The sequence below is a fragment of the Convolutriloba macropyga genome, chromosome 1 (genome assembly GCF_964194025.1).
Source record: "Convolutriloba macropyga chromosome 1, txConMacr16.3, whole genome shotgun sequence".
In the NCBI taxonomy this organism is placed as follows: domain Eukaryota; kingdom Metazoa; phylum Xenacoelomorpha; order Acoela; family Convolutidae; genus Convolutriloba; species Convolutriloba macropyga.
In genome coordinates this window covers 72,143,504-72,157,980 of record NC_134468.1, presented here as the reverse complement: position 1 = coordinate 72,157,980, position 14,477 = coordinate 72,143,504, and the positions used below count along the sequence as shown (strand labels likewise).

The following is a 14,477-nucleotide window of genomic DNA, read 5'->3' as shown; positions in this document are numbered from 1 at the left end:
TCGAAATATCAGAAGACGACACTGCTGCTACTCTCCTTTTGCATGCTTTATTTGTTCGCGGCGAAAAAAAATCAGAACGGTACCCCAAAATGATGTTCTAAAGATGTGTCTAAAATATTAGAAAGTTGGTCGGAGTTATTTACGGGCAAATGCGTTTGCAGGTATAAACTATTTACGATATTAACAGCCGCAAAACTGCATCTCTAGTTCTCTAAGTTGATCAGAACTTGTGGATTGTTCGGAAGCCCTTCGATCTGTCACGTGATCTCTTTTTAGTCCATGTACCCGTCAGGAACACACCCAACAATGCACAAGTCGGATTTCGTTGATTTCGATTCCCCTTTTTTAGTTTTGGCACTCGTAGAGGTCTGTTTGAGATAGTGACATCCATTTTTGATGAAGGTCTCCTTGACTTCCTCCTTCCGACCTTCAGTTGTGAAGAGTTGTGAGTCATAAAGACCAGTGGATTTGTGACACATGTTCACACAAGAAGGCAGACGAGGCTGAAATAATGCAGATTAAAATGACCTACAGATCGTATATCATGTTACGAAAAGTTTGAGTTAGAGTTGAAAACAAATAATGTAGGGCTTTAAACGCATGCAGATCTTTTCCCCGCAAGATTATCCAAGGTTTCATCAAAACCACTGTCTGCACGTAATTTCTGTTACTTTTCTGTGGGAAACCATTTCTTGCCAATAAAAACGATAAAAACGAATTCTATGCTCAATAAAGGAACTTTCCTTATACTCTTTGTTTCATTGAAAAAGAATCCTTAGTTTTTTAATGTTATTATAGCAAAAAGTCTGACAACTGTCTGGTGAGCAAAATGATTTGCATAGTTGCTACTATGAAAACTAATAAAAAACAATTTTTACTACAAGTTGGAACATTATAGAATCTTGATAAAGCAAACCTTTGCACAGCCCGTTATACCATCGCCATCAATAACAGATGTTTTGGTGAGCACCAATATAATCACATATTACCCAAAGAAACTGAACTCGACAGCCTTGATAAAATAAAGGCTCTAAAACATGGGTAATCCTGCCAAGGTCTTGCTGTGTTATATGGCAAGAAAACAAGATATGTACAAACTTTTACGATCTTAGCATGGATATCAAGTTAAAAAAAAATAAGCAACACCTGTAAACAAAGTTTTTAACACGAAATAATATGATTACCCAACATTTATCATGAAGAACCTGAAATTATCGGAAAATTCAGCTCCCGCTAATTTTTTTTACAAAACTTTTGATACTGCTCTTCAAAGTACAACAAAAATTTGCGAGTTATACAAAAGTTATAACGGCTGATTCCAGCTCTCATTTGGTCGCGCAAACTTTTAATAACCATCAGAAAAAATTATGTTTCACAGGTTTAGTTTGAACCAAAAAAGTAGTTCAGTTGGGGGAAAGTAAATGGATAAACGATGGTCATTTTTGGCACGAAAGATGAGACGAGTTGTACACTCACCCCAGTGATGTGGTACTCATGATGGTATCCACACATCCAGTGCTGGTCTTTGTGGCCCAGAGAGAGACACCCAATCTCCGCGTTCAGCACAGTTACCATGGCAACCTCCAACTTCACACTCATACATGTCTCAAACAAAGTGGATGAGATGGAGATGTTGTGAAGACGCACACACGCTCTCAGAACTTTCTAGAACAAACCAAAAGGTCAATCGCTGTTATTGTGAAGAATGTAAGAAAGTTATGAGGGTAACAAGCCTAGGCAGCAAATTAAGTGTTGTTATGCAAATTATGAGTTGTATCGCAGTAAGGCTATTGGAAGAGAATAAATAATCTATTCCTAATTTAGCCCTCAAATCTCGAAAAAATCGGGCTTGGCCGAAATCTGGAATGGAAAAACCCTAACAGACCTATATTCCTCGCATATATATTTCCCGGCCTATATTTCCAGGCTTTTGCTCCGAAAGTTTGCTTGACCTAAAACTGCCAAAACTTTTACTATGTTGGAAAAGCGTTCTTCAAATACAATGTAATTATCCTAAACAACTAAATTTAAAATGCGAAATATAGTACCATTTACTTTCAGAAAGGAACTGTTGATTGCGGGAGTTTTTTCAATTATGGATAATCTGCTTGGTGAAAATGCAAATGTATAACTGAGATATTCTTTAGAAAATTTTTCCTAGACAAGACCCAATTGAAAGTGAAAATGGGCTTCTAAAAATCTTTTGAAACAATCAAGTGTTCCGAAACTTATCCTTGTTGCAACTTTGAAATACTTTTCATAAGGAAACTAAATTATTTTTGAGACCCTTACTCAGCCTTTAAAACTCCTGTGTGGCTTCCTAATTGAGTGGGATTGCAATTCAAATACTTTCGTAGTTCTGATTCAAGCAGAAATACTATTTTTTATTATAGTTTCTTTTGGTAAAAACGCACATAATGGGTAGCATTGATAACTGTTGACAACAACCACCTGAAAACATGTTTTTAAGGTAAGTGTTATTGCAAGTTTTGCTCATTGTCTAGTTATGATTACATCTTGTTCACTTAGACAAATTCAAGCTAATCTGTTGAGGTATGGCAAGGAAAAAAATTCTCTCTTAGTTGAATTTTTTTAGGTTGCTGAAACTTATTGAAATTGCATCATGGGTATATGCATGGGCAACAAAATCCGTCGACAAAACAAAGACTTTCTTCAGGTTTTCTAGCATAACTACTGTTACCATTACTTGTATTTCACCATTCTTTGCTAAGAAATTCAAATTGGTACATTCCCTTGGTATATCTACGCGAAATACTTTTCCTGCTTCTTTTTTCTCGACTATCAGTGAAATACTGTTTTTTCTCAACCCATATCTTACAGAGTTTTGCGCCAGCAGGAAGCCCAATTTTCTTAAACTTTTTCGTCTTTAAAAAAAATTAGTTTCTTGCTCTCCAAAAAAAATTCCCGCAATCCATTTCTGACAAAAACTACGGCCATGGTTAGTGCCTTCTTGGAAGTCCGGCCCTTGCAGCTCACTGCCGCTCCCTCTTATATCAAAATAATTGTCTGATTGTTTAGAAATTATCAAAAATAGTCGTATTCCAGCCCATTGTCAACCACTTTTACATCAATTGTTCTAATTTTTCAAAAATCTAAACATTGCAGCGCACTTTTCAATCAATTTATCTTCTCAATCTATCATTAACTTTTTCTAAACAATTAATAACTATTCTCGTTTTTACTTCTTTATTAGATCTTACAACGAAATAGGACGAATTTAAGAAGAAAAAAGATACTGAAAAGATTTTCAATGAAACATTTTTTTTCTCACAAGAAAACCTCACAAACAAACTGTTCGAGTTTTAGTTTTCATATAAGCGGTATGGATTTCATTATGTAATAAAAATTTCACATGCTAACGATTATTAAGAAGTTCATCAAGTGAAGGAAAATTTGTTCATACATTTAGCTTCAGTACTAAGTTATTTAGCTAATATATTTAATTCAATTGCTTATTCTTTGGGTGAACACGGTTTATTTAACTCCAGTTTCTATTCTTTGGGCGTACACTTAAAGTGAACACGTGATTAGAAACATAAACTTTTAATGGAAAAGTAACATAAATGAACAAAGAAAATAGTAGTTTACCTAAATAAAAATGAAATTAAAAGCATGCTAACAGCAACTCATTTTGAGCATCAATTCCCAGGTTGAGGTCCAGATCCAAATTGAGCTATTATCAGACTCACTCGAAAGCACACCCTTGTGTTCCCAGACCGAAATTACAGGGTCTGGACAGCAGTTCAAGCGCAAAATAGGGCCATGGTCTGATTTACGTCTGATCAGAGGTCAGTTTGGCTTGTAAGATCTGGTCAGGGGTCACCTCGGTCTGGAAGTTCTGATCATAGGTCAATTCGGACTGTAAGATCTGATCAGATGCGGATTCTAGCGCACTTGAGTCTGATCAGAGGCCGTATCGAGCGCACTTGAGTCTTATCGGAGGCCATGTCATGCGCACTTGAGTTTGAGCAATTTGTTGCTAAAGAGTAAGTGGTTCTCTGCCACGAGACAAAGAAAAAGATATCTGTTCTGATCAGAGACTCACTTACAGTTCCTTGCCTCAGATCAGAACTATCAGGACAAAATAGTACAACCACTAACCAGTGGTCGCTCCCTTTATAAAAAAAGGATTATCAACTGTAGATCCAGACATTTCTTATAAGTAACTGTCAAACTTCATCTATGGTGCCGGCGAACTTAGGCAATGGCAAGCAAACTTTTCATTTTAAAAAATTCTGTCAATCTTCTTTTTAAAAAAACAAACTTTCGATTTTGAATTGACTTCCTTGAATTTTCTGCTGGAGACATCGATTTTTATGAAATGCACATATTAGAACGGTACTCAAAGTCGCGTGCGTGTTTAAGTATAGTCTCTGATCAGATGTCACTTGGAAAGTCTGATCAGAGGTCATTTCAGTCTGTAGAGTCTGATCATAGCTCAATTTGGGTCTGGACATCAACCTGGGTTTGTCTGGTCTGATTTTGGTGTTTCAATTTACAGATTGAATGGTTTAAATTACTCGTTCTATATAAAACAGAATTAATTTTGATATTTTCAGTTTCCTTCTGAGGAATGAAGTTTCAAAGTAAGTGAAACCTTTTTATGCGGGTTTTACTGAATTGCAAATCTAATATACGATATTGTGGATTTACATATCTCAGAAGAAAATAATACACATTTGAAACCGCTAAAATGAACTAGCCACTTTAAGGATTTGCTTGTCATAAGTGTGCGAGCTGCCGTTACGTGAATCTTTTAATAACAAGAGCCATTGTTAAATAAAATAAGCAGCCGAAATCAAATTTCGAATTGAAAAGGTCATTAGTCTGTTTTCAATTTTTTTGAAATGAGTATTTATTACCTCTAGCTTTGGAATTGGGATAGCGGCACAAATCGGTGGAGGATTCCTTGCAGAAACTTCCTCGGAGATGATATCCCTTCCTCCCCAAGTCATGGCCATTTTGATTCCAAGGTCATTCTTCAAATATTCCACATCCACACACAAAGTGTCATTGAGACCCAACTTTTCCTGTTTGATATCTACGCAACATTTGCAAATGTCCCCTGAACATGTGCAGTAGTGGGAACTCAATTTAGCCTGCTCGTAAAATGTGACAGGATCGTCCTGTTCACATTCTGGCGAAGATTTCACAGGGAGGAGGTTCGGTTCCTGTTCAGAGACTTCCGCTTGAGCAATTTCTGATTGATGATCTTCCTGAAAGAGAATTATTGCAGACAGCGATTCTACAGAGTTTTATTCCCATCATTTTTTTCGGTAATTCAATGTATTTCGCTCACTCCACTCATTTTGATTGGATTGAAACCTCTCTTTGCCATTTTTTAATCATTCCGCTCAGTTTACACGTTTACTTTAGTGGAATTGGCTTAACACGAGAACACCATTATGAATGATAATCAAACAGAATTGAGTGGTCAAAACAATTTACACAGTAAAGACAGGAACAGCCAGGTTTAAATAATTTGAATGCATTTACCTTCGATATGACTGCTGAAAAAAAAACAGGTTGCAATTACTACCCAAGAAAGTTACAAGAATGCTCAGGATACAAGATTAATCCCAAAAAATGGGAAAGACATTGATAATTTTCCGGTGGAAATTTTCCTAATCTTGCAAGACAGTGACCGGATAGCGAGCAAACTTGAATTGATTTTATAAGGCAAGCGATAACTTTTGCGTTAATAATCACCACTTTTCGATTGATGACCTGACATCATAGTTCTTAAAGTGCAACTAATTTTCAAAAAAATCAGAAGTTGTTTATTTGAAATCCCGACTTTTCCGCAATCTATCTTCAACTTTTAGCTGGCATCAGATTTTTTATCGTTTTCAACTGAAAAATTGTTTAAGTTGAAACTCTCATAGAGGTTGCACAGCTGGCTGATTTTTTGATAATGTTTGGAAATAACAAAATGCGTTTTAAAGAATTCGTTACGTTATTTCAGTTAAACCAACGTTTGAGTCATGCTCCAAGAATATCTAAACAAATTATAAGCAATGAAAAACGCAATTAGCAACCAAGTAGAATAAAACAAACTCTAAGCTAATGTATTTGTCGAAACCGTTAATCATTTCTACCTAAAACTAATTGTTGCCATGTAGTCAAAATAAATTGATCTTTGGAATATTTTGCAACCAAAAAATTCAAGAAATTTGCCACCAAGAAGTGTCAAGTATCTCATTTTTAAATAGCCACAATACTCAGTGGCACTTTTAAAGGAAATCAATTTTTATGGATTGGCTGATCAAGAAAAAATTAACATGAAAAATAACTACGCGGTTAGATTTCAAAGAATTATTTTCAAGGCGCATATTTATTTCATAAAATGGTGATCAACATTGAATTTCCTAGACGAAAAAGGAAATTTATTGCTCCTAGGAAAAGCAAAAAACAAATCGAATGCTTTAAAAATGCTGAATTGATTGAGATTTAAAACATACTGCTGCAGTTTCTCGTGAGGCAAAAAAGACTTGAGTTTGAAAAGAGGAGATGAACTCAACCATTAAATTTTTTGGTCTTTCCCATTATAGCCCCCCCCCCCCCCCCCCAGCTTAGTGGTCAGATAACCTCTATCTCGCTATTTACATGGTTTGAAAGGAAAAGTAGAACACCTGCATAAAAAATTCAAAAAACGTCTTAGCAACCACTGATAAAACATTTTTTATCAGGTGTTGTGATACGATATTCTTTAAGTACGGTATTCAGGTTTCGATTGTGGAAGAGATGGATCCGGTCCGCAAACGCAGAATTTAAGTAAGATTAATTTATTGATTGCTCTAATCGTGTGTGCTGGTATTTCCAGTCCAATATATCTCATATTGATTGATTGATTGATTGTAGTCGGGGCGAAGTTTGCTATTGATACTAGTGTTTGGTACACGAGTAGTCACTTTAAAGAGACTTGAGAGAATAACTGAATAGGAAGGCTAACCAGATTATGAAAAAGTTATTAAATAATATGTGAACATTTGATTTCCAAGACAGAGGGGAAACTAGATCAAGGTGAACTAAAAATTTTGGTCAACAACTAAAAGTGTGCAAGAATGTAGACTTCGCAATATTTAGTACAAGTCTATGAATATACCTTGTTAGTATATAACCTGTTATCTTTAATTACCTCTATTCAAAACAAACGTCTTACAAATCTTGCTCGGGAAAATATCATTTGACGACCTTTTTTCTAGCATGAGTTAAAAATCTGCAACTGTGAATTTTTATTGGAAAATGAGTGAAAACTCGTAACTCGTAACGTCCTAAGTTGAAATATTAGCTTGTCTAATGTCATCAACTAGAAAAAATATAGTCTCTAAATCACCGTCAACTAATTTCTTGTCATTCTTACTAATTATTTTGATTTAACAAGTCCCACTTTGTCCGGAATGTGCAAATTTTCGATTTTCCAGACAATTGATGTTCGATTTGATGAAAAACAAATAATGGAAATATTGGTTAATCGAAATATGTAGCAACATTAACAATGGGGAAAGCCCTACGATCAAAATTGCTCGCAAAAATCTTTGCTCCTTCTGTCGGAAGGCTTTTGCTTGACAATTGCAAAACTTACAGGCGCACTTTTTTTGCGTGTTTGCTCGCATCAGCTATTAAATACGCCTAATCAGTGCAATGTAACGTGCCAAAACTGTTCACTGTATTGAAGCTCAAACAAAACTTTTTAGGGTTTTTTCTATGTCTTGCTTTTTTGGGTTTACATTATGACCACTTTAAGAGATTGATGTAGTTGGAACCATTTTTAAAGAGCCATCACTTTTTGACAAAATATTATGTAGAGGACAATTATTGTATAAACTTACTATATGAATTGGCGACAAATGCCCCCAGCAAAAGTAGAGCGACAAATTTAACACAGCAGTTCATTTTCGCTATCAACTGAAGTATAGTTTGCTTTATTAAACGGGATGAGTGGTTGAAGCATGACCATCAGGTGATGTAACTCTACGCATATTAATGACACAATCTCACCTGAGAGCCATCTTGTGTAAACTTTTATTATTTAATATTATAGATAAAGTGTGTGAAAGATTGCTTCTGTAGTTAAAATATGCGAGACATAATGATGTTGATTTATGTATACATAGTGAGTTTAGATGATGGATATTTCACAATCAATTAATTTTGATTCTTCAAAATTTCTTCGTTGAGTAATATAGTCTTTAATGTACATTTGACAATCTGATAACATGAAGTTTATTAAGAAAGATTAAAGAATTTTGGCTGCTTTGAGTTTTCGATCTTCACGTAAAAACGTTATCAATTTCAGTTTTAATACGATGCTGATAACCCATTGAAAAATAAAAGTTAATACTGCAATCATTTTAGCAAAAATCTATCAAACCACATTTCCTTGAAAAAATAAAAGCGCCTTTTCCCATAAAAATAAAAAATTATCAATTTAAAAATGAGACAGGAGGCTCGGTTATGTGCATCCGCACATGAAGTTCCGAAAACGCTCTACCACATTTTTGACTTAATTACCTACCAAATGAGGACAAAATAACTTTTAAAAGTTCAAATTTTGTTTGAAAAAACTGATCTAATCAAATTAAGAAATGTTTAGACCTCAAACCACTAAGTGAGTTGAATATTTCCAACTTAGAAGGCTAATCAGATCTGCCATTAATAAAGCTGCGAGACAAACATCAAAATCATATATAAACGACAAGCATCAATTACTGCTAAAATTTGATGTCCATTTTTGAAAAAAAAAACTTTATAACAAAGTCCAAAAAGCATTAAATTAAACATAAACTAACCAAATTAAATCGTGATTCATTATAAAAGATATGGGACCTGTCCTCAAATAATGCTAGTAACAAGAAAAAAAGAAGGGTCAAGTTACAAAACAAGCTTGTATTTTTGAAAACAAATATTTTAGAAGTCGTGAAAACGATTATTTAACAATTGAAAACAAAAAGATTCCTTTTTTCATGCAAACCTCTATAAGGAGCAAAATAAGACGTGTCTTCATTCAGAATATACCGTACGACTACAAAAAGAGAGCGAAGAGCAAAAAAGTTAAAGACGAAAATTAATGTTGAGAGAAAACGCTGTCCAAGCCGTTAAAATCATAATCTATTCATTAAAGCATTAGATGCTCTCTACAGCGCTTCTTTTCAACGCCAATAAAGTGATATGTGGCCCTTCTTTGATGAGAATAGCCAACAAAAGGGCAAAAAAGAAAAGCCAACAAAATTTAAAAACACAATTATATTTTTGAAAACAATTAATTTCGAAGTAATCAAAACCAATAGTTAATAACTAAAACCATTAACTAATTCATTTTTACCACCACAAAAAGCGATTCAAATTTGACATAATCCAGAAATTGCCATGAGACTACAACAAAAACAACAAAGAAAAATGCCTAATTAAACTTATCGAGAAATCAGTGTCGAAGCAGTTAAAATCATAAGCTATTCTCTAAAAAATCTTCAAACGTTCAATTGCAATTTCTTGCAACGCAAGTGATGTTATAAGTGACGTGTTATTAATGAAAGGAGGCAGTAAAGAAACAAAAAAGAACAAAAAATGCATAGTTGAAAAAAACTTCTTTTTAAACAATTATTTTCAAAGTCTAAGTTTTCACGTGTGCAGGGATGCAAAGTTTGATTGTCTCAGCTTATTTCAACGAGGTAGGGAAAAAAACTAATTTATTTCAGTTAATGTTTCAAGGGAGAGATCTTATAGGTTATCCACCAGTAAAATACAGCTTTCAACCGTAGTAGGCTTCTAACTCTTCTCCAGGTCAACAATATTCTCCTCTCGTCTCTGATGGATGGTAAGAGGTGTCATATTTTGCCAACACTTTTGTGAGCAGTGTGGAATACAAACGAGCGTTACATCCTGTCATATACAAATTCCTAATCCTGATTTGATATGAATTATACTTTTGTATTGGTTGAAATTCTGATATGGTAAAATGAATTTGTAGATATTAAGAAATGGATTGTGATTGGTTTATTAGATTGACTTACAAAAACAATTGAAGAAGTTGCATGAAAGAGTTAGAAGAGATAGAGTGTTAGAATAAAGTTGCAAAAAAATGTTTTGAAATTGTGAGAATTAGAGGGTATCTGCTCAGAACCTGCATCTGAAATAGTTAGAAAAGATAGAAGTAATAGTTATAGAAGAATAGTGATAGGAACTTTCCATTTCCCAAATTACTTGCTTTTTCTTTCAGTGGCAGCTTTACGGTTTTGATTTCGCACTTTTATAGAGCAGTTAGGTGATTGTTGATCAATAGTGATCCGAGACATGTATCCTGAGCTGTTTCTAGAGAGAAAGCGTTTATACACACGGAAAAGCTGCTCGATCCGACACATCCATTGATTTCATCTTGTGAAAGTAACGCTATTTTTGAGTAGAAGAAACTGCTATAAAATCGGATTCAATAATATATTGTGATGCATGACCGTCTGTTCGTCATTAGGCATCCGTATAGGTACTGCTTTATACAAATTTAAGACAGTCGCTGCAGTGACAAATGGAATGGCTAATGTGAACTACATCCCATCGTCAACTATGTCGTTATTTCTCAGTATTTTTGTTTCGTAGTAGGTTAAAATTTGTGTTATTGGTATAGCCAATGAAAGACGTTCGTTCGTGTCTGATTGCCAATGGTTTACATCTCGAAGAATTTCTTCTAAGTCTGATCTTGGCAGGAGTGCCATGGGAATCAATTTGTTTAACATAATCATCACTCAATTCATGATTGTTAGCTTATAACTGTTGATTGCAACACGGTACATTTTAAGTTCATTTAGCAAAGCTGAAAACAATCCCAGAAGACTCACCTGTACTTGAAGCATTTGGTCCCTTGAATAGAATAGTTGAGAGCATGCTATCAACGATCTTGAATTATTTTGGATAATGTCCGCTGTCTGCATCAACACCATTGAGTGATATTTCTGCGTCTGATTATTTCGTTTTTGCACTGAATTTACATCTTCAAGTTGATCAGCGATGAGATACATTTTTGAATTGACTTTGCCTTTAACTTCCCCCCACCGGTGGTTGTTTAATTCAATCTGCGATAAAGCCAAGTCGATGTTTTCACGATCACGACTAGACCCTCCGCAAGCTCCGAAAATGCTGCCAATAGAGCACGCCATTTCTGCTCCTGCAGTAACCGCTGTAAGTGCTCCTAAAGCAATTAAGCCGGCTCCTCTTTTTGTTCGTTCGTTATCAGTCTGCTTAGTTGTTTGCTCTTCTGTTCCAAATGTCCTCCAAATCTCGCTTTTCATGTTTAATATGTCAAGTTGAACTGATTTGAATTCGTTTTCTGTGCGATGAAGAAGATAATCAATCTTTAAACTGGTTTCATTTTTTATCATGTGATCAAGTTGACAACCAAATGAATAGTCAAGTCCCTCCAAGATTTTTTTAAAAGTAACGAAAGATTTCTGAATTGATTTTCCAACGAGACATTCAATCTTGGAAAGGGAACGAGAAATTGGATGTTCACGAATTTTTCAGCCAGTAGTAACTTTTGTTGATATATGAAATCAATTCCTTTCTGTGATTCGATTTTGTTGTCATTATAGCAGATGTGCATTATCAGTGTGAGAAATATTAGGTATTTCCAAGAAACCATTTTGGAGGTTTCTTCTTGAAAGATTGAAAGCTGCAGGGCTTACTATTAATTTCAGGTGGCTAGTCTAAAAATAATTTATGCCTGCAGAAATAGACATAATGAAATAACAAATAGGCAAAAATGTCGAAGTTTGTCATGGCTGTGAACATTTTGAGGCAATGTTCAGAAACTTTTTATGACTGTTGCTGGGTGCAACAATAATCCCGCGGCAAAAGAGGTGTTTTTGAAAGACATAAACTCTGAAGATGTTGTTCTGGCAGTCTTTATTGTCCGGCAAACTTTATTTTCCTTAGGAATGTTTTGTCGTTATTTAATCGACTGTATAACTTAGTCTAAGACATCGCTACATGTAGACGTCACAAGATCTCAAGCCACCCCTTTTTAACTTGAGGATCTCTAACTTTATGAACTGGTAATGTCTCAACTTTAAATGAATTTGCAAGTTTTTTGCAAAACTTGAATTAAAAGTTTTCTAATAGAGGCGCACTTTTATTGTAAGGCACATTGTTGAGTTTTACTCACTGATAAAAAATTGCAAGTAATTTTGATTGTTCAGGAGCTGTAATGTTGTGCGCTTGAATTGTGCACTATGTAAATCTGCATACTGGTAATGTATTTTCAAAATCCAATTGTGGATTAACACGGTAAGAATGCTTTGAGTTCGAGAAAGATTATCATTAAGGTGTGTTTATTCATCAATTTGAGTTACTGTTGTGTTCAAAAGCAAGTTTCAACTGACTTAAAGAGTTTTTTGTTTTGATCAAATGATGTACTTGGAAGATGGAGTAACCGTATTTGAAGCGACTTCTTTGGAATATCCTTGCCCTGAGTCGGAGACAATTGACTATGATAATAGTTTGGGTGGTTCTGCTGTCGTTCGGTCACTCTGGTGTTTGTTGCTGGCCACGTTTATTGGCATTTATAATGGCATTTGTAATAGCTTAATAGCGTTTGTAATAATGGGAAAATGTTGATAGATGTTGGTAAAACTATTCCTTTTTTTGCTTAAGTTCTCGAGTAACAGTGTTTTCTGATTTTGCAAAACTTAACATAGCAATATTTATTTTCAGATAATGGCACAAACAAGGGCTAAATCAAATTTAGCAAGCAATCATGAAAGAATAACAGCTTTCAATAATAAATTTCGAAATCCAGAAGCATTGAAACAGCTCGGTTGGAAGGATGTCCCAATTTTTGATGTAAAATGTTCTTCTTCGTGGATTGAAGCTACAAATGAAATTGCGTCTGGTGGATATTCCCAATACATAATTAACGATTGGGTTAACAAACCAATTGCGTTAGCAAATCACCGACTTTTTCAGTTTGATAATATTTTTGTAAATACTTTAAGTGAAATTAATAATGAAATCGAGTTTACTGAACAAATTGATAAATATTTTCACGTTCCTTCAAATAATATTTCAAATGGTCGAGAATCTCGAATTTGCGAGAAGTTATATTGTCCCGATTCTGATATTAATAAATTTTCCTGGTGTTACAGTTTGTCAGTAAATGGTTTAGTAAACTATTCTGTTCCAAGTTCTCTGAAAGAGACAGAAATTGATGGAATTATCCAGTTTAATAGTTGGATTACAGATGGTCATATTGAAACCAGTGGCGATGACTCAATTTCAGTAACACTTTTTGGTGAAAAACTTTATTTTATCTGCGCTCCTGGAACACATTCCGTAACATTTGAAAAATTAAGTCGAAATGTTGATGATTTTATATCGTTTGTTGAAACTGGTCCCGAGAGTTCTGCTGTTAAATCTAATATCAAAATTTTACATTCCACAACCAGATTTAATCTTTTGCCAGCCCAGTTTGGCTTCCCACGCTGTTTTAACGTCAACTTTAGGCGTATCTTTTGCATGGGGATGGGAAGCTTGTAATTTACGCGATTCTGAAAGAGTTAATCGCACACTTTTTTATTATGGTTCTGGTATCAAACACGGTGGTTATAAAAGTTTGTTGAATTATGCTGGGTTATAAGGCGCTCTCCAGATTAGTAAAGAAATGGATAAAACTCGTAACGCTGGTTACAGTGGTTTATCGGAACATTTGTACGCGTTTAAGCAGTCTGGGCAACAGTATTCAATAAATAGTACAAGAAAGTGTGGTCGCAAAGCTGGTATATCTGGATCCAATAAACGTATGCGGAGCATGTGATGTGCTAGATTGTTTTTCCGAGTCGGGTGTATGAAATGGTGAAGTATCAGCTGTACTTTCTGTATTAGGTGTTTTTGGCGAATCTTCTGCAGTTCTATTCCTTACAATTTCCGCTTCACGGTTTGACCTAGCTTCTGCTGCTTTTGTTGAATGAACTTTCACTTGTCGATTTTTGTCATAAGAAAAAGTTAATTCCTCAAGCGTGTGGTCAACGAGGTTTGGTTCACGCAGTGCCTCAGGTATCATAGTGTCTGCTAAAAACAATTTTTCATCGATATACCGCAGATCTTGAATTTTATATTGTGGTTTAATGGGTCTGAGTCTAACTTTATGAACGATTTGCGTGTTATTTGTATTTACTTTTCTTATTAAATAGTTACTTCGAGTAAAAAGTTTTTCAATTCTAAATAATCCCGTCCATTTGCATTCTAAATTACTAATTTTCTCGTGTTCTGTATGGTGCAGCTTTGGCTTTTCTGTCATAATATTTCCGATATTTGTTGAAAGATTTAACTAAGTTTTCTTTGGTTTGACTGATTAATGTCGCTATTTTGCTTTGGATATCGAAAATATAGTCATATTGGCATTGCTGGTGGTATATATTTTTGTTACTGAAGCGTAAATCTAACGGATTTTTCTGTATTCCACCGTGGAA

General features: G+C 34.7%; 2 protein-coding genes across 2 annotated transcripts in view; both read right to left on the bottom strand.

The window, feature by feature from the left end:
• LOC142342349 (uncharacterized) overlaps positions 1 to 14,477 on the bottom strand; it is a 337,600-nt gene that overhangs the window by 213,232 nt on the left and 109,891 nt on the right. The gene's annotated exons all lie outside the window — the stretch shown is intronic.
• On the bottom strand, positions 78 to 7,989 carry LOC142351197 (uncharacterized). The gene is made up of 5 exons (XM_075403321.1): positions 7,854 to 7,989; positions 5,518 to 5,531; positions 4,884 to 5,237; positions 1,477 to 1,665; positions 78 to 503 (listed from the first exon to the last, which is right to left on the bottom strand). The coding sequence occupies exons 1-5, from the start codon at positions 7,915 to 7,917 to the stop codon at positions 273 to 275; spliced, it is 852 nt and encodes a 283-aa protein (XP_075259436.1). The 5' UTR covers positions 7,918 to 7,989; the 3' UTR covers positions 78 to 272.